The sequence below is a fragment of the Saccopteryx bilineata genome, chromosome 1, assembly GCF_036850765.1.
Source record: "Saccopteryx bilineata isolate mSacBil1 chromosome 1, mSacBil1_pri_phased_curated, whole genome shotgun sequence".
NCBI classification, from domain to species: domain Eukaryota; kingdom Metazoa; phylum Chordata; class Mammalia; order Chiroptera; family Emballonuridae; genus Saccopteryx; species Saccopteryx bilineata.
The window spans coordinates 74,809,334-74,835,513 of record NC_089490.1 but is presented as its reverse complement, the minus strand read 5'-3'; the positions used below and the strand labels follow the sequence as shown (position 1 = coordinate 74,835,513).

Here is a 26,180-nt window from a genome sequence, read left to right as displayed (position 1 = left end):
TTTTTCATCTGATGGCACAAATAAACTAATTACTAAAATTTGTGGCACACCAAGATACATTTTTTTGCCAAGCTGACAAAATACGCATAATTTTGATTTATTCACACCAGACAGCTATTTTTATGTTGGCTGTTGTAATTAAAAAAAAAATTATCTGACAATCTAAGGGAAAGGTCAGAACCCCTGATTAAGTAAAAATGTTTTAAAAATGTTTGTGGCCTGACCAGGCGGTAGTGCAGTGGATACAGTATCGGACTGGGATGCGGAGGACCCAGGTTTGAGACTCCAAGGTCGCCAACTTGAGCACGGGCTCATCTGGTTTGAGCAAAGCTCACCAGCTTGGACCCAGGGTCGCTGGCTTGAGCAAGGGGTTACTCGGTTTACTGTAGCCCCATGGTCAAGGCACATATGAGAAAGCAATCAATGAACAACTAAGGTGTTTCAACGAAAAACTAATGATTGATGCTTCTCATCTCTCTTCGTTCCTGTCTGTCTGTCCCTATCTATCCCTCTCTCTGACTCTCTCTCTGTCTCTGTAAAATAAATAAATAAAAATTAAATTAAATTAAAAAAGTAAAAATGTTTGTGGCACACCGTTTGAAAAATCGCTGTGCTAGATAATTATTTGTTGTTGGGAGTTGTCCTGTGTATTACAGTATGTTCAGCAGCATCACTGGCATCTACCCAGTAGAATTCTCTCCCACCCACAGTTGAAATAATTTAAAATGTCACTAGATATTGCCAAATGATCCATAGGGGGCAAAATATTCCTATTTGAGAACTGCTCTAAAGACTTGTGTAGCTTATGTGACATTCTCCAAGGAGTCATGCCTTAAAAACCTGTAGATTGTAGGCTTGCTATAATAAGCAGTCTTAAACCAGGATAAGCTCTAACAGTATTCTATAGATAAGGATGCCCCTTATAGTAAATAATATATATTAGTCTAATTGCCAAAGTTAGTTTAGTTGTCAGCATGTAAACAAGGAGTTAAGAGTAAGTCATCTGACTTCTTTCTTCCCCTGGTGTTCTTCCCTTCCCCAGCTACTTTAATTCTTTCTATTCATGTTCTTTAGTCTCCCTGTTACCATTATCTTTTTCCTTTTTATTTTCCTTTTACTGTTTACCAAATAATTATTGAGTGACAGTAACATGAGCCTTATTCTTTGTGGGGTGACACAACACATAAGTAAATAAACAAATGTCAAGTATTAATTCGTGCTGTAAAAGACTTGAAAGTTTGACATTTGCTAGACAGTAACCGAGTAGCTGCCCTGTTCTAAAAGTTTTAGTGGTCAAGAAAGGCCCCTCTAATAGAGGAGATGTCTCTAGACCTGTTTGTCAGGAGAGTCAGATATATGAACATTGGAAGAGCGTTTTGAGCAGGGGACCACTAATGCAAATGCATTTAGGTGGTAAAAACAAAGTAGTGAGACTCTGAAAGCAAGGGATAATATGAGATAAAATCAGTGTGCATAAAAAAATTGGAGAAGTAATGGGTAAGTGCTTTCTTTTCTCTCTCTGGTATGGTCAGTAGTAATGCAGCATTTGAGACCTGTTCTGGGAATCCGCAGAGCTCATGAGTGGTTTTATTTGTTTCTTTTTTTCTTTTGCAAACATAGAGGTGTGTTAAAAAACAAAGCAAAACAACAATAAAAAAAGGCACAATGTGTATAATATGTGTCAGGAGAATTATTCAGCATTGGTAGCCATTGCTTTTTAACTAATTTTTTTCCTCTATTGTGCTATTGGTTACTTCTTTTCTCTTGTGTAGGTCAATCTGTTGGGTTTGATTACTTCTCTTACATTCTCCCAACAGATGATATCTTCTTATTTTGTTTCAGTTTCAGGTTTCTCATTGTATGGGTCACTGATTGAATAACAGATGGCTTTGCCTCGTCTCACAGGAGCCTTGCGCTCCTTTTCAAATGTCACCAAGCAAGATAATTATAATGAAGAAGTGGCTGACTTGAAGGTACATTTTTTTCTTAGATGAAAACCATATTATAAACAGGATACGGGCAAATATTTGACATTCTTTTTCTCAGTTCTGTGTGATTAAAATGGTGTGTTTTATCTAAGAAAGAGAATGTGTATATTGATGTTTCCTAATAGGAATATTTTTCTTGCACTCATATGACTATACTGTCCAAGAGAATAACCATAACTATAGTATTGAATGCTTTGTTCATTTCCCTGTTGCTAAGGTTTCTGCCACAGTTAATTTTGTAATTTAATTCAATAATTTACCCCTGGGTCATCTGAGTCAAGTTTTTAGGTCTCTGGTAAAATTCCCACTTGATGGAGAGAAACTAATGTCTGTACCATAACGTGGGAATATGAATTTTATTCTTTTAAACTCAGTATCTGGTCTCATAATTGACTTCTGTTTGTTCTTTTAAATTGGTTGTAGAATTTATAATTCTAAAGGTATATGAACTGTATTTGTGAAGGAATGAGCCATATAATATAATATATGAAGGAATTGGCCCTATGCTGTTTTTAAAAAAGAACAGTTACTTTGCTGACTTCTTATTGACTCTGTTGTGGCATATTAACATTATTTCCTAATAGGTTAGAATTTTACTGTGTAAAGTCCTTATGCAGTTTACAATTAATATCTTCACCAAAAGATAGGTACTAGGGACTCTGGCCAGTTGGCCCAGTGGTAGAGCATTGGCCTGGCATGTGGATGGACCCGGATTTGATTCCTGGTCAGGGCACACAGGAGAAGCAGCTATCTGCTTCCCCTCCCTTCCCCCTCCCCCTCCACTCTCTCTCCTTCTGTTTCTCTCCCACAGCCATGGCTCAGTTGGTTTGAGCGCATCAGCCCAGGCACTGAGGATGGCTCTGTGGAGTCTCCTCCTTAGGCACTAAAAATAGCTCAGTTGCAAGCATGGCCCCAAATGGGCAAAGCATTGGCCCCAGATAGGGCTTGCTGGGTGGATGCTGGTCCTAGTGCACGTAGGAGTCTGCCTGTCTTATCTCCCCTCCTCTTACTTAGAAAAGGAAAAAAAAATTGGTGAAGCTAGGAAGAAAAGGTTTGTAACAGCCTTTAGTTAGAGTTTTCCTCTAAAGGTGATACAGAATTTTGCTACAAACAGAACATTGAACCATTTTTTAGGATGGGAGTTTTAATGCATTTTTATAGCAATTAAAATAGGGAAATATTGTATACAGTTAATTAATGTTGCTATCTTCAACTTGACAGCAACTTGATATTTTCTCTTCCTCACCTAATCAAATCATTTTACTGGTGCTTTTATCTTAGAGAAACAACAGAAGATTTTAAAATTTGAAAGTGTTTGAAAACTACATGCTTATCCCATGTCATTTCATTTATTTTTACAGGCTTTTAAACATTCCCCCCACCCCCCTGAGGAAAGAAAGTGGCAGATATAATGAGCTTCATTTTAACTTTTCATCTTGAGATATATCCAACTTATACAAAGAGGGAAAAGATGAACCTTTATGTACTGTGATCCATTGTAACAACTTAATTCAATTTATGATTAATCTTATTTCATGTCTCCATTTACCCGTTTTCTTCTCCCTAAACCCAGATTAATTAGCTCTATTTTAAATTAGAAAACTGAGGCAGGGAAATAATAGTGAATTATTCAATATTATCAGTCCAGCCAAAAGGAGCATTACAATTTTCTGTCTGACCTACTGCTTGGGGTCAGGGCCTCATGAAGTTTAATCCATGGATCAAGGCCAGTGATATGAAGTAAATAGTTTATTGCTTTCTATGTCAGTTTTTGAGAATTGAAAGATACATAATCTTATGAAAAGAGTTTATATAGGTAAGAATTTTCTGGATGCCTAAGCTGTGCTAGGATCGTAGTTAGGAAAGCAATGCTGATTCCAAGAAATATTTATAGCAATCTAATGTTTTAAAAATGCCTTTCATCAAAGCATGACATAAGGTTCTTATATACAGGATGGTCTTAAGCTTTGTTAAAAACAAAGCAGATAAAAAAACAAAGAAAAATAGAAAAGAGGTACATGGGATGCTACTTTTTGTCATCTGAATGTAGGACTTTTTGCTTAGCTGTATGAAAATAATTTTGTAATGATTATTTGTTGACTAAAACTGTGAAAATAACTTTTCTTAAACATATCTTTTAAACATGAGATTCTTTTCAGTCTTATTCAATTATAAGACTACGGGGAGCTGTAAATTGGATGTGAATAGATACAATTTTGAATTCTTGTGGCTTGTACCAAGTTGCGTAATGTAATACAAAACACATACAATAAGTGATGGATTTGAGAAAACTTTTAACCAGTATGTCTTTGTATTATGCTCTCTATGTGTTTCAGGTGAAGCGGTCTAAACTTCATGAACAAACTGTGGGTTTGGACCTGACATGGAAGAAGATAGTAAAATTTCTGAATGAAAAGCTGGAGAAGAGTGAAATGCAAAATGTAAATGAAGACTTAAAAGATATATTGCAGGCTGCAAAACAAATAGGTATAGTTTTGTTTTATTCACTTTTTAAAGAACTACTAAGTTTCAAAAATATATTTTTTAAAAATTATATATGATAGAGTTAAAGGCTAAAATTTCCAAGCAAGTATTCATAATTATGGAAGACTGTCTTATTTATTAAGGAGCTTAGGATAGAGTCAGTGAGCTAGAAGTAACAAGTAATTAAAATATAATCAACCATGAGGGATTTATAGGAATTTAGAGTTTGAAAACCACTGTCTTGCTTGAACTAAGGATAGGATAAATTAAAATTTTGACATAACTTGAAGAATGCTTAAAAGCCATGTAAACTCAGTCTCTTACAGATGCTCACCTAGCACATGGTGAGGGCAGCGCTGAAGCTACACTTGCTTTCATTTCCCGTCACACACTGGCATTCTCATCAATTGATTATATTTGGAGGAAATTCTAGTTAGAGATTGATTGTAATTGTATATGCTTAATACTTGTTGCTTTCCCAAGATTGAAAACAAAACAAAACAAGGACTCTGGTAAAACATACGACTGTTAATTGACATTTATTATCACATTTCAGACTGATGACTAAATAGCATATTTAACGGTACCATAGTCCTAAAGTTTTCAATTCCATTTACCTACAAAAAGTTCAAATTGATGCTCTCGCCCTGTGTCAATTGCCTTCCATCTTTCTCTCTCTCTTCTGCACATCTTCCCTTCACTAACTGTGCTTCAGACACATGGCCTTTTCTTACTTCTGCAGACCCACCAAGTTGATGCTTGTTTTGAGGTCTTTGTACTGCAGTTTCCCTCACAGAGAACGTTCTTCAGTCCTAATCGTAGAGTAGGTAGATCCTTTCTTATTATTCTAAACTCACCTAAAAAAATCATTTCCTTAATGAGGCCCTCACTGACCATCAGTCTGAGGTTGTTACCAGTCACTCTTTATCTTATAATCCTTGCTAACATTTTCTCCATACCATTTATAATTACCTGATATTTTGCTTGTTTCTTTACTACCTGTGTCTAGGATATAAGTTTCATGAAAATAGGATCTTATTTTTCTTGTTGAACACTTCATCTGTAGTGCTTAGAATACTGCTTGCATGTCTGAGGTATTTAATGAAGTTTCACTCGATAAGTAAATGAAAAAAGTTTTCTCAGCTGAATTCTCGGTAGAAGGAAAATGAAATCATTACGTATCATTTGCTGACTGGCATATAAACACCCTCCTACACCAACTTTAGAGGGTGTTTCTGATGTCTCATACACAGGAAGCCTTCTTATTTATTCTAATAAAATCTGTCAAGTATTTCTTCAAATATTTTGACTTCGATATATCATTTAATTATCATTGGTTTATAATATAGTGTAATATTGAACTTAATGTCCTCATTGTTTTAAGTTATGAAAGTACCAAATGAATATCATGCATATTTTTGCATTTAGATGATCTTCTGAAGTTCAGGGGCTATAGTAAAAATTGAGTTTGCCGAAGCCTAGGGGAAATAGAGCGCACTTTGATGAAATTTGTAGTAGCATTTGGCATAGAATCACATTTTATATTTAACAGTGCAGAGGCAGATAGGTTCATTGAAAATGGTAGGGAAAATGCAGTTTGCAGTCTATTTGGATCACCCTGACTAGGATCTGAACCCTCCGGGCTTCACTGTCTTTATTTCTAAGATGTTCAGGCCCCTGAGGGGCCGTCTAATAAAGTAACTTCTTAAAAACTATAGAGTGTTTTCCCTCTTTTCTAGTTCCATTATACAAATGCCTCAGAATACTTAGCAAAAACAGGAGTATAATGATATAGTAATTAAGATTTAAAAAAATTATCCTTTGGACTATTTCACGAATATCTCTGAGAAGTAAAAAAATTACTGTTTTTAAATACCAGTCCTTAAACATAATCCCAGGAGTTTTTCCTGTTGGTGAACACATCTGATTCATACTCAGAGACTAATGTATTGACTGATATGTTTAAGAAATTGACTATTTTGTGATGTAATGTCACAGAGAATATTTTTTTTATTTTTTTTTATTTTTTATTTTTTATTTATTCATTTTAGACAGGAGAGGGAGAGACAGAGAGAGAGGAGAGACAGAGAGAGAGAAGGGGGGAGGAGCCGGAAGCATCAACTCCCATATGTGCCTTGAAGCACATATGGCAAGCCCAGGGTTTCGAACCGGCAACCTCAGCATTTCCAGGTCGACGCTTTACCCACTGCGCCACCACAGGTCAGGCCACAGAGAATATTTTTATGACTTAAAATCTTAGGGTTGGATTTAGGTAAATGCTCTGTTATATATATACTTATAATTCTATGTTTAAGTCGAATCTTTAATGAACTAATAGCTGACTAGTAGTCAGCTTCTCTTTCTGAAATCCTAGTTTCTTTCCATTCCTTATAGTCAGAGGCCAGAATATGAAAATATTGCTGATATTGGAACTGTAATTAAGATAAACAGCTTTGAAAAGATTAGTCTTATGGTAAATATGTCTGTGATTCCTCTTAAATTTCTCTTTTAGCACAGGTATTTTTAGTGTAATTATATGAAAAAGGTAGAGTAAGGGAATAAAGAAAAGGAACAATTACTGATTTCAACTGAGTATGATGGAATAATATGAGGTACTTGTTTAAGACCATATGCATTGACTAGTTAGAATAATAGGTATTTTAAGCTGGCGGGGACATCAGGAAACATATCTAGTCCCTTTTTTTTTTAAATTTTGTATGTTAAAAAACAGCTCATAAAGGTTAAGTGAATCCATGGCTGTGGTGAAGGTAGGCCTAGACCCAAATTTTGAAATATAAACATGATGGAAATCGTAGATTCTTTAATTTTCTTGTCAGAGGTCAAGTTCTGTCTAGGCTACATTCACGTTCTCTGCATATTTACCGTTACCCAAGTTTAAGCTTTTACCCTCTGATGTTTGAATTACCACTACGTTAGCCTATTGCCTCAGCCTTCTTTCCTTATACAGTTTCTTCACTGTGACTAGACTGATGGTTGTAAAAAGCAAAAGTAAAAATCACTTTTATTCCTAGTTTACCTTTTGCCAAATGCCTTAGATTGAACTTGAGGAATGCTCCTTTATGAGTTGAAACAATGTATATTTTTATCTCTTTTCCTTTCTGTTACATGCAAGTTTTACTCCAACATATACAATATTTGCTGTCTTAATTTCCTGAAACCTTTACTGTTTTTTTCTTTTTTTGACATTTGTATGTTACAGTAACTTTCTCCATTGTGTTCATTTGGGGAAATGTGTCTCATCTCTGAAGAAATGGCTCAGGCTTCATTTATGTCCTGTTATTCCTTTGTAATCATAGTAGATAGTGATCCATTAGATTATCATCTATTTTATACTTTTTAGAGTACTTTCTCATTGTTGGGTAATTGTTATACCTGTCCCTTCACTGATGGGCTGTGAATGCCTTGATGATACAGGAATTCCACAGACCCAGCATCTTTGTACTCTAGAGCCATGTAGTGTGGGGCATACAGTAGATATTCAATAAATAAATGAAGCATTGAAAATCCAACTAAAATACCTATATGATCTTTACTACCTCTGATGCCAACAGTGTTTTAGAAGTGTCAGCTTCTTCTTATTTTAAAGTACTTTTATTCTCTCAGATTTATGTTTACTATATTCTCATACCTATTTACAATTTTATTTATCCCTCTCGATTATTGTAAAAATAAAATTTAGCTTTAGGAATATTATAAATTACTTAAAAATAGTATTCTTGGCTCTTAATTTTAGTTTATCCAAATACTCATTGTAGACATAGCTATCTCCTCTATATGGATTTTGAAGGAGAAATATACTTATATTCCTATATTCTGTGTGCAGTGAAACTTTGTCAATACCTTTTATTTGCTTCAAATAAAAACATTTTTTTAAATAAAGAGGTCAAGATTGAGAGTGGCAGTCAGTAAAATGCATCATGTATTAGGCACGCAGCTCTGTTACTTCGAGTTTTAATTTATTATTACAGGAGCTTGATTTTCCTGTATCATTACAGAAACTTTAAGAATTTCACAGCATAAATAGTAGCTAGAATGGGGGTCCGGAATAGTGGGAAGGTCAGTAGGAAAGCCTAACAGTTCTCTAGTCAGCTCTCTTAACTACATCTGTCAAGGCCACAATAGGATAATCTAATGATATACTCTGGTCTGGATATAGATCAGGACTCAGGCATAATTGAACTAGTTTTTTTTTTTTTTTCCGTGCTCATATTATTTTGCCATATACAGGCCTATTTTTTCTGCCTTCTCTAATTTATAACCCCTGCTTTATTTGGATTTTGGTATTTTTATGCATTTTACCTTTAATAACTTTGTCTTTTCTAAGAAAAGTATGAATCAAAATGTAGCTTGGACAGGAATGACTTACCAAGTGTGGTTTAGGGAATTTGAGAATCTCATGTTTTTTGAGTTGTCAAGGAAATAAGATTTCACTCTAAGTGAAGAATCAAAATGGGGGGTGGATACCGGTTTATAAAGCCAATGACTGGATAAGGAGGTATATAAAGATAATAATAGGATCTGACAATTCTATCTATGGAAGTAAGGGTGAGTATTTAAAATAATAAAGGCCTGTATTGGATGGGGCAGAAGGTTTTTCAGATTTACTTGTAAAAAATGCAGCTCTCTTGAAAATGTGGATCCTGAAAAAGTTCAGAGTTTCCCTTGCCATGAGCTGGTAGAGCAATTTATAACAACTCTCTGCTGAGACTAGTTAGAAGAATTGTAGAACAGCAAACTATTTGACTGCATCATATTACCTCCAAAGCAATGAAGAATTATGGGGCCAAGATCTGGATGCAGAAATCCAAAAAATGTGACCCTGGCATTTGGGCCACTTTTTCCAGAAGAGGAAGCCAGATGAAAAAGAGGGGATGAGAAAATGAGCAGAGTTTTTGCCAGATCCAAAGGACGAAGATGACAAAAATGACTAAAATAGACAAAAGAAGAAATAGAAAATCTGAATATTGACTATAAAAGAAATTGAATCTATAATTAAAAATCTTCACACTAAAAAATCCATGTGCCTTAATTGCTTCACAGGGGAATTTCGCATAATGGCATTTGAAAGGTCTGAGGGTACTGCAGATGAAAGGAGGCTACAGGCATATAATAATCTAATATAATGTCCTATCCTTGATTGAATAATCAGAGTAAGAAATTGGAAAGATACTTTTGAGGGCCATCATAGAAATTTGAGTATATGCTAAGTATTATTAGGTACTGTTAGATTTTAGGTGAGATCTGTTGTTGTGGCTGCGTAAGAGGATATCCTCCATCTCAGTAGACGGCTGCCGTGTTTATAGTGAAGTGTGAAGGCTGCAGTGTACTTCAGATGGGTCAGTAAAAGTACCTGAGGTGTGCATGAGAGAGGGAATGCAAGTACACGTGAGTGCATGAAAAAGTAACTGTTGGACTCAAAAATAGGGGGAAATAGTGTGATTCATGTAAAGTAATAAAAGTTTGAAAATTGCATGATTATTCATTTGAAGAAAAACCATATGTTACTAAAATTCAGTTATGATAAAAACTCTTTTGCAAACTGGGAATTGAAGGGAAATTAATTTGATATAGTATTTATGAAAAAAATATAGGTCAAGTTATTTAATGATGCAGTGTTGAAAAAACTTCTCTGAGATAGGGTTAGATAAGAATGCCTATCACCACTTCTGTTTCTCACTGTGCAACAGGTTCTTGCTAATATAAAGCAAGAAAAAGAAAGGTCGTAAAGATTTCTTAAACACTGCCATTATGTATATGACTGTATTTTTAGAAAATTAATTTTGTAAGGTCAATATGAATATCTTTTATTTCTACGTACCAGCAGCAAATTTTTAAAAATGCCATTTACAAAAGCATTTTTAAAAAAATCATCAAACACCCAGAAGTAAATTTAACAAAAGATACGCAAGTTTTTCTCATGGAACACTAAGGTATTACTAGAAAAATTAAAGACTTAAATAAATGGAGGCCTATCCAAAGGATAGGAAAATTCACTGTTATAAAGATATTTTTAACCAGTTGATCTACAGATTCAGTGTGATGTCAAAAACTCAGTGGGCTTTTGTTTGAGGGAGTGTGTTTATGAGTGGAAATTGACAAGATAATATGAAAGTGATACAGAAATTCAAAGGCAAATAGCAACCAAGTTAACTTTGAAAAATAAGGAGGTTACTCTATCAGATATTAAAACTTACTATAAAATATTAGTAATTTAGATATGTGTTGGTTCAGGGGTAGACAAATAGAACAGTGGGATAAAATAAAGGTCAGAAATTGACCCATAGGTATTAGAACACTTGATTTATCTTGAAGGCCATGAAGTAGTGAAACTTGGCTCTTTTTTCAGTACATGGTATGGTTCAACTGGAGATAAATATGTATCTATATATATATATAAACATAAACCTATGCAGATAATTCTTAGGTTGTAAAATGATAACTTTAAAAGAATAAATTTTCTAAAAGATGGTGTAGAAGAATACCTTATTGACCTTTGTACATGGAAAAATGCATTAAACAAAACAAAGCACTCAAAAAGGAAATAATTGGAAATTGGATCATGTTAAAATTGATAGTTTTTATTCTTTGAAGGTAAAAAGGCAGGTCATAGTCTCAACATACATAATCAAAAAAGAGACCTTGTATCTACATTAAATAAGAACTTCTATAAAACAATAAGAAAAGGACAGATGATTCTATATAAAAATGAGGAAGAGCCTTGAACAAGAATTTCACTGACAATAATTGAATGGCCAGTAAACATGAGAAAGTGCCCAGCCTTATTAGTAATGAGAGAAATGCCACTACATGCCCATACTAATAGTTAAAATTAAAAAGACAGGCTTACCAATTGTTGGTCAGGCTCAAGAATGTGAAAAATTCTCAACTGCTGCTGGTAGAGTTTAAATTGGTATGACTGCTTTGAAAAAATGTTTGATAGTATCAACTGTGGTTGGACAAGTTAAATGTTAAGTCTTGGTACATATATATTACCCACTAATTCATACATAAATATCCAATAAAAATGCCTTCATGTGTACACAAAGAGGCATGCATTCATTATTTGTGATAGTCTTAAAGTGGAAACAACCCAATTCACCTTTAAATGGTGGCATAGATAAATTATGATATATATACTACCTGTAACACAGTCATATGTAACATTGTGAATGAATCTTACAGTGTTGACTGAGAGAAGTCACATAAAAACAGAATGATTATATTTACATGAAATTAATAACTAGGCATGACTAATTGCTGGTTTCAGAAGACATGGTAGTGGCTTGTTTAGGAAGGTGATAATAGTGACTGGGATTATATATGGGAGAAGTTTCTGGGAAGGAAGCTGATAATGTTTGTTTCTTAGTTATCCAAATTTCACACGTATCTTCACTTTGTGATAACTCTGAGCTGTATGTATATTGTATATATTCTTGTTATATTCAGTAAAAAGTGAAAATTGTGGCTTTTTATATTATTAATTTTCATGAAATATTTCAGACTGCTAAAAACAAAAAATCTTTAACAAATATCACTGTATTCCCTGCTTAGCTTAACACTTGGCTATCTTTCCTTTAGATTTTCTTTTTAAAAAACAAATGTTTTTTTTTTTATTATTAAAGTGAAAGGTGGGGAGACAGAGACACAGACGCCCACATGTGCCCCGACTGGAATCCATCTGGTGATCCCCCTATTGCGATGCTGTGCCCATCCAGGGTGCTGCTCTGTTGCTTGGCAACCCAGCCATTTTTGCTCCTGAGGCAAGGTAATGGAGCCTTCCTCAGCGCCTGGGGCCAACTTGCTCAAACCAAGCCTCTGCTGCGCGAGGAGAAGAGAGAGAGAGAGAGAGAGAGAGAGATGGGATAGGAGGGGAGAAGAAGCAGATGCTCACTTCTGTGTGCCCTGATTGGGAATTGAACCCAGGACTTCCACATGCTGGTTGATGATCTACTGCTGAGCCAACCGGCCAGGGCTGAAAAAATACAATCTTACTGATGTGGTAATGACTACCTGCTCAGTCTCTGGTAATCAATAACTTCAATATTATAAAATTGATATTTAGCATTCCCATTACTATTTTTATATTTTTATGACATTTACCGCATTTCCCCATGTATAGGATGCACTTTATTTTTTCTGAAAAATTTGAGGTCTAAAAATGGGTGCATCTTATATAGTGATAGTGGCATTTCAAATGCCATAGATAGGAGAGAGGACGAAGCAATATATGAAGAATATGAAGACAGTGATTCATCATCAGACACAGATGAAGACAAGCTAATACAGGGGTTGGGAACCTTTTTGGCTGAGAGAGCCATGAACGCCACATATTTTAAAATGAATTCCATGAGAGCCATACAACAACCTGTGTACGTTAGGCATTATCCAATAAAAATTTAGTGTTGTCCCGGAGGACAGCTGTGATTGGCTCCAGCCATCCGCAAGCATGAACATGAGCGGTAGGAAATGAATGGATTGTATGTAATACATGAGAATGTTTTATATTTTTAACATTTTTTTTATTAAAGATTTATCTGTGAGCTAGATGTAGCCATCAGAAGAGCCACATGTGGCTCGCTAGCCATAGGTTCTTGACCCCTGAGCTAATGGATGGGAGTTTTGATAGTGATGAGCTGTATGACTTTTATGATGAATAAAACATGAGTTTAATAACTTTATGTAATACTTTTTTTTCAAATTTTGGGCCCCCAAATTAAGGTGTGTCTTATACATTGGAGTGTCTTATACATGGGGAAATACTGTATATATTCATAAATATATATATTAGGAGTGTATTTAACTCAAATATCAAACCCTACCATAGTGACAGAGATGAAGTGGGTTTATTCATCATTTCATTTGACGAACTCTAGAATTCAGCAGCCTTTTTCCCTCCCTTTTTTAAAAAAAATATTTTTATTTTTCAGTTACAGTTGACATTCAGTTTTCTTTTTATGTCAGTTTCATGTGTACAAAATACTGGTTAGATGTGTATACAGTTTCCAAAGTGATCTCCCTGATAAGTCTAGTATACCCACCTAGCACCATACGGCAACCTGATAATGTTAGGGGACACACTGCTAATGGCTAGGCCTTTCCTTCATGTCTGTTGGCTTTGTTCACCTTGTCTGCTTGGCTTCTCTTACACCTCTCCATTTGATGCTTCCTACTTTAGTTTTTTAAAAGTTGAGTATATTTCTAGATATTCTAACAGTTCAACCACATTACATTACTGTCATAAACTCTACTTAATTATAGTTTATTTTTAGATATATGGGTAGATAAAATAAGCTAATTAGAATATTTACAACTGTATTTTTGTAATAAATGTATAATAAATAATAAAAACGCATCTTTATTTCATTTTTGGTTTTAAATTTTCATGAAATTATTTTCCTATAGCTTAGGATAATTTCAAATTATCAGAAAAATGTATGGTACAAATTTAGTTGTATCACTTACCAATGAGTAACTAATATCACTATAACTGTTTCCTCATATATAATCTAGTCATGGTAGTTCTTACTTTGTATAGTTGTAATGGGAAGAAATACTACAAAGTGCTTCGAATAAAGCCTGGTAAATGGCTGTCAATGAATAACTTTATTATAGCCCTAGACATACCAGTAGCCATTGGTAAACAAGGAGTTTCTCTGTGTGGTTAAATGTTATGATTGATTTATATGCCCCATGATGATGTGGGTTGTATAGGGCAGGAACTTTGCTCGAGAAAGTCAGGAAGGAATTAATTCATAGAGGAGAAAAATTTGGGACACAATTAGATTGTTTTGAATGTCACAGGGACAGAGTTGTTTATAAATATCCATATCACAAGAAAAATTACAAAATAAGCTGAATAACAATAAACTTCATAGATGATTTGAAAATATATTGGCTGTATAAATAGTTCAGATTACATGGAAATATGGCAAAACAGCTATAAATTGAATGGATATAGCAATGGCAAGAGTTAGAAATAGGATCAACTCTTCACAGTTTGCTTTAGTTTGTCAATATATTATTTTTCATTTACAAATTATGATTCCTTGAGCATAAGAAAATTTACACTGTTTCTTAGTAAAGGCATTTTTAAGGTGCAGTTAATTTTCTTTATAGCACTATCAGGTCTGTAACTAAGCATCTGTAAATGGGTGCTGCACTGATATGTATACTTTAAATCATCTATTTCAAATGTTTTTTTAAATCTTGGGTAGTAAAAAATTAAAACAATACCAGTTAAATCTCAGTGAGTTGCATGATTTGTTCAAAGATAGTTTATTTCTGTGTAATGATGCTCAAAATAATGGTTTTATTATAGGAAGATTATATGTAAAATGAAAACTTTTATGTTAGCTGTTTGGATACTTGGAAAATAAACTTGTAATTTGATGCAGGATTTTGTAGTACTAGAAATGGTAATATAATGGCTCAGTGCTCACTTAAAGTATACACTCCAGTAAGATGACTCTTTACATTTTGTAAAGAATATATTGTACATAGAATTAAATGGCTGACTTTAAAACATGATGAATTGCCTGGCCTCTTTAATCTCTTCTACAACTACTGCTCTTTTTCTTTACCAGATATGTTTCTCTATTCTCTCCTTTCATTATTTGCTCACCCTGAAGGCAGTAGTTTCTATTAAAGTGTAGGGGTAATCTTAATATCTAAGGAATTCCTTCAAATTACGTACTGTATTGAACATGTCTTGAATATTTTGCCTTATTGCAAGGTTTTGCTGGATAATTTATTTTTAAAGATTTTATTGATTTTAGAGAGAGAGGAGGGGTGGAGAGCGAGAAGTATCAACTCATAGTTACTTCACTTTAGTTGTTTATTGTTTACTTGTGTGTGCTTTGACAAGGCAAGCCCAGGGTTTCAAACCGCGAACTCAGTGTTCCAGGCTGATGTTCTAGCCACTGCGCCACCGCGGTCCAGACAGGAGGATTTTTGAAGTACAAGAGTTCTAATATTGACACGATTTAGGTCTGCAGATGTCCCCTGTCAGCCATATGCGGCCGGCATATTGAACAAATCTCCTCCTTCAATAAAACTCTTCAAAATTAAAAAAAAAAAGAAAAAAGAGTTCTAATATTCTCAAAAATAAAGAAAGCTCATTATTCTAAGTTATATTACTTAGCCAATTTTCAATTTATATCACATACATTTTTCAGTTTATCTCCCAAGTTATATTGTAACTGCTTTGTTTATTTTCAAGTAGTATAATGCAGAAAGAACAAAAAATCCTTGCTCTTGAAGTCTTACTAGAATATTATTTAATCTCTATGTATCTGAGTTACGCTGTAAAATGAGGGAAATATTTGTCAGATTCATATGGTAACTTTTGATACTGTACTTGTTAAAAAATATCCTAATCAAAAAAAAAAGAAAAAAAAATCCTAATCTGCACTGGAGGTGAATAGGTAGAGGGAAAATCTGATGGGGGTGTGGGATAGTGTAATTTAAGTTGAATCATTGTTTTTATATGTTATGCTGTTGCTGCTACAAATAGTTTACATATTTGTAAAAGAAATAATCATCAGCCCTGACAAGATATCTGGCTGGTTAGGGCATAGTTCCGAAGCTCAGAGGTTGCCGGTTCAATCCCCGGTCAGGGCACATACAGGATCAGACCTATTTTCCTGTCTTACTTTCCGTCTCCCTTCTTCTCTCTCTAAAATAAATACACACACACACACACACACACACACGCACGCATTTAAAAAAGCTTTTTAAAAGAAATAATTATAATTATCAATTAAAAATTAGCTAATCTCTTTTCAAATATAACATGTTTATAATAGCTTGCCTGCCTTGATGGTATTGTTAACAGAATGAGCATAAGATGACACTGATGCAGGGTTATAATATGATATTTACAGTTGAAGATCAAGTATTGGGTAAATGGGCATTTAAAGTTTGGACATACATGAAAAAATAAATTTGATTGCTTTGAACATTTCAATATTAACATACTAGCATAAAAGATTTTTGTATAATATTTTCTACTAAAATTGAAGATTTAACTGGTCAAGGAAATCACTTGTGGACTACTTCTAAGTTGGACATTTGGCAATTAAGGATGCAAACAGTTAATGGATATATTCAATTAAAATTTACTACATATCCCTTTTTAAGAATTTCTCAACTATTAAAGTAGACTGTTTAAAAAGTTAAAATTAACAGCTTTTTAATATTTTGTAATCAAAGAGAAATATAGAAGTAAATTGTGTGTTGAGGATGATTTATTCATAATTCTGGTTTAAAAAATTTGTTGCATAATAATGTTATAGCAGTCAGTTACCAATTGTATATTTAGAGTTTACTCTCATTTGCTTTCAGTATAACTATTAAGTGGGTAGGGCAAGTATTTGTTATTAATAAAAAGTATTGTAGTGACCTAAGTTTATCTCTTTAAATGTGTTGCAGTTGAAGTGCCCGGTGTATAAAGCCAATTTTCTGGTTTACAGTTTATCCTGTTCAATTTTTTATAGATAGAAAATTAGATATTCAAGTGGTTAGATATCCAGAGCAGCTTTGCCCAGAGTAGCTTCCTTAAAGGTTTGAAGCTCCTAAGTTTGATTCTGACTTTTGCCAATTGGTTAGTATATATATTGTTTTCATTGATTTTTTGAGAGAGGGGGAGAGAAAGGGGAAAAAGGTGGGAGTAAGGGAGGGAGAGACAGACATTAATTTGTTGTTCTACTTATTTATTCATTTATCAGTTGATTTCTTGTGTGTACCCTGACCATTAACCCAACTATAACTCTCAGGAGGATGCTCTAACCCTGGACAGCTATCTAAATAGAGTATATTCTTCATGGAGCTTTATCTTGAGAATGTTCCTATTGTTTGCAGAAAGATGAGCAGAGTCAGTTGTGGGAAACAGAAACTCCTTTAGGTTTGGGAGCAAATGTTAAATGACCAGAGTTTCACCCTAATAATCGTTTAAAAGATGAGTAGATACTAAAATTGTATGTGAAATATAAAGAGAAATGAACAAAAAGGTTGTTTCTAAATGAGATCCTCAGTTAATTCAACATGTTTAATTTTGGATATAGCACTGCTCACAAAAATTAGATCAAGGAACATGCAGATACTCCAGTACTTTGTCTTTTGTATAGTGCATAAAATCAAACAACTTTCTTTGACTTGTCCTTTGCTTTTCTGATGTTCTTGTTTAATAAAAAAATCAAATGTTTTTATAGCTTCATATTCATTTTGAAATATCCCCTAATTTTTGTGAGCAGTATATAAGAAAACAAGAACATGACTCCTTATTACAGAGGTCCACTCTATGAGCATACCCTCTCGTTTTCCAAAGCCTCAGCACTCCTTTCTTTTTGGCGAATGTGTGCTGGTTCAGTCGGCCAGCTGATGGAGAAGCAAAGCATTAAGATTTCTTGTTGGTTTCCCTTCTAATTCCAGTTTGTTGAGGCGATGTGAGGCCTGCCAGAGCTTTGACAATTCAGACATGTAATTGCATTTATTCTCTTAGCATGTTTTTTGTTTTACAAACACCTTTTATATTTTTCAGTCACGAAAAAATCGTAAGTGCTGGCTTTTTGGGAGAGTTGTACTAGCAAATTAGGGTGATTCCTTTGTTGCTGCTCTGCTGGGGCCACCATTCCCTGCTCCAGTCCTAGCTGCCTTCTCCCCGGGCCGCTGACCGCAGCCGGTCCCTGTAGCTACTACGTCATCATATGCAGACGGTTTCCAGATGGCGCTGGAACCGAGCGCTGGAACGCGTGTTGGGCTGGGCGGGGCTACACGCGTGTGTGGTTGCCGGAAGGCGGCACGGAACGGGAAGGGGTCGCGTGCTTTAGCGCTCCAGAGAAAAGCTTTGTGTTCAGAATGAAGTAGTTTGTTTCTTTGTTAGTCAACATGGGCAACAAATAATATATGCTAGTGCTTCTCAAAAATTGGGATTTCCAGACTCCTAGGTAGCGCAGTACACAGATTCACTTTTGAGAAATGACTTTATGGTGTGAACACTTGTCTGTTCTTAGCAGCCCAACTCAAAGATATGGAGTAAGTTGTAAAGGTAAGTTAGTAAGTAGGAGAAGGCAGTAACATTTATGAAGAACCATTATCCAACTAAGATTAAAATTTTAAAGGGGTATAGAAAGAGATACTATGTAGATGTATTTCCTTTTTCTTCATTTTGATTAATATCGTTTTTAAAATTATTCTAAGCCATTGGTTTTCCCCATGTGGGGGTCCTCATATTAGCTGCATCAGCATCTGCTGGGAGTTTGTTAGAAATGCAGATTCTCAGACCGCATCCAGGCAGAGTGAATCTGAAATTCTATGGCAGAAGCCCCACAGTCTGGGTGATTAAACCAGACCCCTGGTGATTCTGACACATTCTGTTTGAGAACCAATAGTCTAAGGAAATACTGTTACGTCCTAATTACACAAGCAAAATTAGTACAAGATACAGTAAATAAACATTTTTTCAAACATTTTAAAATACTTTATAAAAGTTATGCCATTCTCAGAATTACTGTCCTCAAAGTGTTTTCTGATATAAAGTGCTGAGATATGACTCTAAAAGGCCATGTAAAGCTGACATTCTGCATATTATTGTTAGTAGAATTCATAAAATCAGTGTATTTACTAAAAGTAGTTTATTTTTAGTCACATTTCTGAGTTGAGGTTATTCTCAACTTTCTTTGAATAACATTTTCTAAACTCTCAATGAAGAACCTCATTAATTTCATTTTAAAATTTAACCTCCGGTTAAGTTTTGAGTAGTAGTAGCTTGTGTTCTAAGGAAAACACTTTCTTGTGATATTTCTGCACTAAAGCAAGGTTTTGTTAAAACCTGTCTTCTTGAATATAATTCTATATTAGAGATATTTTTAGATAGAACATAATTTATTTAAACAATCTCATAATAATGAGCATCTATGTATTTACAATTTTTGTTATAAATGATTCTGCAAATAACATCTTTGAACAAATATTTCTGCACTTGTTTGATTATATTCTTAGAACAAATTTGTAGAAATGAAATAGGTGGTTTAGCAAGTAAGTACAATCAATTTTTTGAAACATTTTGTTCACTTTTTTCTTAATAATTTTATTTTTAATGGGGCGACATCAATAAATCAGGATACATATATTCAAAGATAACAACTCCAGGTTATCTTGTGAGATATTTTTAAATGGTAAGGTTAAGACAATTGTGAATGGTTTTGATTGAATGATTTTGATTCACATGAACTGTTTCTTAAAGAAGTTAACAGTTTAAGGCTTTGTGATTTTTCTCCCAAATTCTAACATTGTCTCATTGTCAAAATGGAAGATGTAATTTTTTGTTATTGTTGAATCAATAAAATTTGTGAAACAAGAAAAAAATTTAAAGTATTTATATGTTATTTTGAAGTTATATAGATGAAAATCAATGCTTATTAAAAATTTGAAACCCTGAACACATTTTTTACCTTTCTGGGTGTTTCTGTGAGTCTACAATTACTATTTTTTCTTCCAATTATTATTATTTTCCCCACTAACTAGATTGTGGAGGTTATTTTATGGCAAGATATATAGATTTATTGCATTGCATTTAGTGAATGCAGTATAGTATTTGGCTGTAACAAGTTTGACCAGTGACTTAATGATGGTTTAAATTAATTTCACTTATGATAATAAATTAAGACTCTTCTTCCATTTATTACTTTATTTTCTAAGGTGATTTTTAATTTATTAGTTTATTTAATAAATGAGAAATAGAGATAAGTCTACAGGAATGTATAGGGAGTCACTGTGGTGTAGTGCAGAGAACTTTGTTTAGGAATTAGAATTCTGCTTTAAATCTTGTTTAATAACTAAATGTCTGTTGATTTCTCCCAAATTGTTTTACTTCGAGTCTCCATTTTAGCATCTGTAAGATGAAGATAATTTTATTAGGAAGACTTGAGATAATTTAACGTGAAAGTTCTTAATAAAGAAAAATTTCAAGATGCAAAACAATAATAGCTTTACAAAAAATATATAATTTTAGATATAGAATGAGCTTGTAAATATAACTTCCATTTTTTGCCAAGACATCAATAGTCCCAACCCTGTTAAATTATCTGTAGAGTTATCACAGTCCCTAAAATATCCACAGGCTAAGTTCTCCAAGCATCATATGTAGACTGAGTAAAATGTACATAAATGCTATTCTATTAATGTAAAAGCATTGCTTATACATGATTTTTGTCATGCATTTTTCTAAAAGCTAAATTCTAAAAATAAACTAGCTAGAAGAAAATGGAAATAATAGACATACATTGTAAAGTTGTTTATCCACTCATATTTAGTTTTTTAAATACGTGCATAAATATCATACACAGTAAGTTTTCAAGGCAGTGTGGTGTAGTGTAAAAAAAACTAGTACATTGTTATCTAGGCCTGGATTCAGTTTAATTCAACAAATCTTTGTTGCAGAACCTATTTGGAGCTAGATACAGTAAAGGAATCGAGCATTGTGAACAATATTGTACTCACCTTAAAAGAGGCACTTTGAGCTTGATTATGAAACATGGGTAGGATTTAAACAATCAGCATGGAAATAGGCATAGAATGGGCCCGGACCTGGCTTCTGGGTATAAATTCTTGCTGGGCAGAGCAGGAAATATGGAAATATAATAAATAGTTAATAAGGCTGGAAACAAAAGAGATGGGAGTCACTCCTATCATAATTTGAGATCAAAGTGTAGGAGTTTGGGTTGGATTACTGAGCAATAGTAAGTAAGCTGCTCAAGAAATCACAAATGGAATGATTAGAGTCATGGTTTTAGGAAGATACTGGTATATTAATGATATTATTTACTTTACCAGTATTACTTTAGGTAAGTCACATTAACTTTTGGACCCTTCTGAAGATTGAAAATTTTTTTCTGCTCTTTGAATATTCTTTGAATTGTATGAAACAAATGCAGGTTTTTTCCCTTTTACTTAAAATCAGATAGGAGACCCTTGTCGATTGGCTCAGTTGTAGAGCATCAGCCCGGCCTGTGGATGTCTTGGGTTCTATTCTTGGTCAGGCTACACAGGAGAAGTGCCCATCTGCTTCTCCACCCTTCCCCCTCTTTTTTCTCTCAATCTCTCTCTTCCCCTCTTGTAGCCAAGGCTCCAGTGGAGCAAATTGGCTCGGGTGCTGAGGATGGCTCCCATTGCCACAAAGCAAATCCCCACCCAGATGGGCAGAGCATCACCCCCTAGTTGGCGTGCCAGGTGGATCCCCATTGGGTGCATTTGGGAGTCTCTCTGTCTCCCTGCATCTTACTTCAGAAAAATACCCCCCACACACAAAAATCAGATATGAAAAATTAATGCCTTAAAGAAATTAAAGTTTGCTTATTTACTTCCTCTTACTTTGGTATGAAATTTGTGGTCTCTTTTAAACAGAAGATAAATTTTTTATAATATGGCTGTTTATTTTAAAAGATTCTATTTATGTCCATCCTTTCTAGTATTAAATGCTTATGAATGAAAACTATATAAATTTATTTCTTGCTATCCCAGATTTAAAGTACATATTGAAAAGAAAGTTATAGATCTCTGGTTTCCTTTCAGCTCCAAAAGTCTATAATTTTTTTTTTGTACCTTATTTTTGTTTATTTAACTAACATCAAATCAGTTTTTAAAATACACTTTTAATTGTTTTAGCTAAAGCTTCAATTTTTAAATAAGATACAAAGATGTGTTATTATGTACTTTCTCAACTTAGATGTAGAATAATTACTGATAATGATTTATTTACCTTATACAGTTCTTCTAGAATTTGAGAATGTGCTTTTTTTTATTTCTGTTTATTTAATTTTTAGGTGAGAGGAGGGGAGATAGTGAGGTAGACTCCCACATGTGCTTTGACTGGGATCCACCTGGCAACCCCATCTGAGGCTGATGCTTAAGTACCAAACTATTTTTAGCATCTGAGGCAGATGCCGGGACCAACAGAGCTATCCTCAGTGCCTGGCACCATGCTTACATCAATTGAGCCACTTGCAATGGGAGGGGGAGAGGAAGAGAAGTGGGGATGGGAGGGGAGAAACAGATAGTCATTTTTCCTATATGCCCTGACTGGGAATTGAACCTGGGATGTTCATATGCTGGGCTGACACTTTATTCACTGAGCCAGTGGCCAGGGCTGGTAACCTGCTTTTAAAGGAGTGTTTCTGCTTTTAAATTGTTTATTTTTTATCAGTATATGTTGTTTATTGTTGTATTTACTCAGAAGAATATTGTCAGTCGTTTTTTTGAAGACGTAACTTAAACCATGGTTCACTTAAGCTAATACTGTTTCTTTTGTCTTTGAATAGTTGGAATGGATAATGGAAAAGAAGCTATTGAAAGTGCAGCTGCATTTCTCTTCAGGACATTTCATTTGAAGGACTCTGTTGGTCACAAGGAGACAAAGGCTATCAAACAGATGTTTGGTCCCTTTCCATCATCATCTGCTACTGCAGCTTGTAATGCAACCAATCGAATTACTTCTCATTTTTGTCAAGACAGTCTGACCACTCTAGTCCAGATGACAAAAGAGGAAACTGGTGATAGAGTTTTATTTGGTAGTAATTTAACATTTTCATTTGACATGCATGATTTGGACCACTTTGATGAACTTCCGATAAATGGTGAACCCCAGAAAACTATAAGCCTAGATTACAATAAGTTTCTGAATGAGCATTTTCGGGAGCATTCCAACCCAGAGGTCAAACCTGTGGAGAAAACAAATGACTCCTTTTTGTGGTCTGAAGTTGAGAAGTACTTAAATGCAACTTTAAATGAAATGGCTGAAGCAACAAGGATAGAAGATCTTTGCTGTACTTTATATGATATGCTTGCTTCTGTTAAAAGTGGTGATGAACTTCAGAATGAGGTATAGTTGAAGTTATTGAAGTTTTACACTAATGTGAACTATCTTAATGAAATGGCCTTTTTGAACATGGGTGGTAAGCAAAAAAATAAATAAAAAGTACTGTCACGTGACAGTAAAAACTAAACCTTTGACAGTTTAGTTTTGCTCTCAATACTGGCATATTTCTTCCCAGGTATAAATTTAAAATAAAGTCAAAACCTAATTCTAATGCTGGATAAAATGGATGGGTAACACATTTGATGAAGGATTAAGAGAAATGGCATACTGTCATAGAGAGGGCAGAGGCTCTCAAATCAGATAGTTCTTCCTTTTCCACTTACTGCTATTGAGACTTTAGGTAATTAAATCTCCCAGAGGCTGTTTTCTTGATCTCTGTCAAAGGGATATGAATATAAAGGTTAAGTAAGTAATGTAAGCTGTAAATGAGATGTCATATGTGAAATCAAAACATTTTCTAAATACTGTATGGTAGCTATGATTATTTTTATTATTGTTGGAGTTAAGAATTTTTTTTTTCTTTTAGAGCAGCGGTTCTCAACCTGTGGGTCGCAACCCTGGTGGGGGTTGAACAACCAAAACACAGGGGTCGCCTAAAGCCATCGAAAATATTTTCGTTCAAACCCTGCCGGGGTCACGATCCACAGGTTGAGAACCGCTGTTTTAGAGAGAGAGGAGGTGAGAGAAATAGAGACAGGAAGAGAGAAGGATGATAAACATTAAGAATTTTTAGGCCCTGGCCAGTTAGCTCAGTGGTAGAGTATCAGCCCAGTGTGTTGATGTCCTGGGTTCAATTCTCAGTCAGGGCACACAGAAGTGTCCATCTCCTTCCCTCCCTCTCTCCCTCCTCTCTCTGCCATGGCTCAGTTGGAGTAAGTTGGTCCAAGATGCTGAGGATGGCTCCATGGCCTCCACCTCAGGTGCTAAGAAGAGTTCAAGTGCTGAGCAATGGAGCAATACTCCAGATGGGCAGAGCATTGCCCCCTAGTGGCCTTGCTGGGTGGGTCCTGGTTGATGCGCATGCAGGAGTCTATCTCTCTGCCTCCCCTCTCACTGAATTATTTATAAAAACAAAACAAAACAAAAAAATTTAAATCACATGGAGTATCTGTCAGGAATACAGAAAAAAATATTAAGTTTTTTTTTCAGAGAAAAATTAATTTAGGGAATTAGCTAAATAGGTATTTGAGACTAAACCTATGATAGTGATAGGTATTATGGTGATTAACTATCATTTGGGAATAAGGTATAATGTTAATTCTGGGATCAGTTTCATTTGCCTTCACTGGTTGCATTTGGTTTAATTTGTATTAGCTTTGATTCACATATATAAATGGATTTTCTCTAACATTCCAATAATAATAAAGTTTTAAAATTTATAGATTTATGATGTATTAAGAAAATTTTACTGATATTTGCTTAACATAATTATATACATAGCAATTTCCTTATTTTGAAGATAGTAAACTGAAACTTCTGATTGTTGGATGTAGAATGATTTTTAACTCTCAAGATCTTTTCATAATCTACCTCATTGCAACGTCAAACTGAATTCATTCATCCATCCGGTCATCATATGTTTGTTGGATGCTTACTACCTGTTTAGGTACTGTGCCAGTTACTGGATGTGTTAGGATGAGTAAGGTAGCCCCGTGCTGTCAGGGAGTTGTTTAGTAAAAGGAGACATTTCGGTAAGTCCACTCGAATACCATAGATGTTATGATACTATCTACAAAAAATGGGGGCATTAAAGAACCAGTCATAGATTCCATTGAAGAGCTCGGATGGTAGGAAAAGTATTCATGGAGGAGGTTAAGTTAGAACCAAATCTTAAAATACAACTAGATTTAATTTCTTTAAGTGGAGCAGAAAGGTAGGAAGCTTATTTCAGGTGTGAAAGAATATGATGTGTTCATAGAGTTGTAGTCTATACAGTAAGGGGGTAGGATGCAAACGGAGTATAGTGAGAGACAGGGTGAGCAGATAGCTAAGGACCTTGTACACTTGTTAAGATGTATTAGATATAACTCATTCTAAAACTTGTGGGTGTACTCTGTGTGGTCTAATTCATTGATTTTTTAAAGTAGGGTTTAATGGACAGTTTAACATATGAATGAATATTTCATATTCTGCCAGTGACTTTAGTAGAGTTTTAAATGGTTCATCCCTCAGGGTTTTGGTTTTTCTATCTGTAAATAAAAATAAATAATCATTATTTTTTTTACAGCATTGGTTATTCATACTTTTATATTAGGTTTCTTTCTATACAATTATATTGTTATAGTAAATTAATGCCTCAGTAGAAAAATGTTGTTTCAGTACTGTCACTCCGGACCACTGTTATTCTCACTTTAGTCCTTAGTCTGCTATACTTTATGTGTCATCTGTTTACTTTTATATCCCGTAAGCCTGGGAAAAGTTTAATTAAAAGAGTAATCAGTTTATGTGATAGCGTAGCTAATTTCTTTTTGAGGTTTCAGTTGATTCTGTGGAATAGGAATATTTAAATCACCATGCTATGTGTTGCTCCAGAAATTTAGTGAAGCCATAGGAACATATCTTTACATGTAAATTTAAAGACGTATACAAAAATCAATGTCTACACTGTAGGAATTTTGTTCAACATATGACTCAGTTGTGAATTTAGTCTGGTGACCTAATGACTGATAATAAAGCTGTTTGTAAAGGTTTTCTATTTCAAGTCTTTTTTTCCAAAGACCTTTATGTTATTGAACTAGTATTGGAAGCTTGACATTTACCATGGAGACAGTGCAAGAGAGGCTCTAGTCAGAAACATGTGGAGAGAAGTAATCCTG

General features: G+C 34.4%; 1 protein-coding gene across 1 annotated transcript in view; it reads left to right on the top strand.

Moving 5' to 3' along the window:
* Nucleotides 1-26,180, top strand: part of ASCC3 (activating signal cointegrator 1 complex subunit 3) — a 353,954-nt gene that overhangs the window by 11,491 nt on the left and 316,283 nt on the right. Inside the window, exons 2-4 of the mRNA XM_066254466.1 lie at nt 1,843-1,973; nt 4,325-4,475; nt 22,808-23,367. Of these exons, the coding sequence (XP_066110563.1) occupies nt 1,884-1,973; nt 4,325-4,475; nt 22,808-23,367 (801 nt within the window). The 5' untranslated portion in view covers nt 1,843-1,883. The remainder of the gene's footprint in view (nt 1-1,842; nt 1,974-4,324; nt 4,476-22,807; nt 23,368-26,180) is intronic.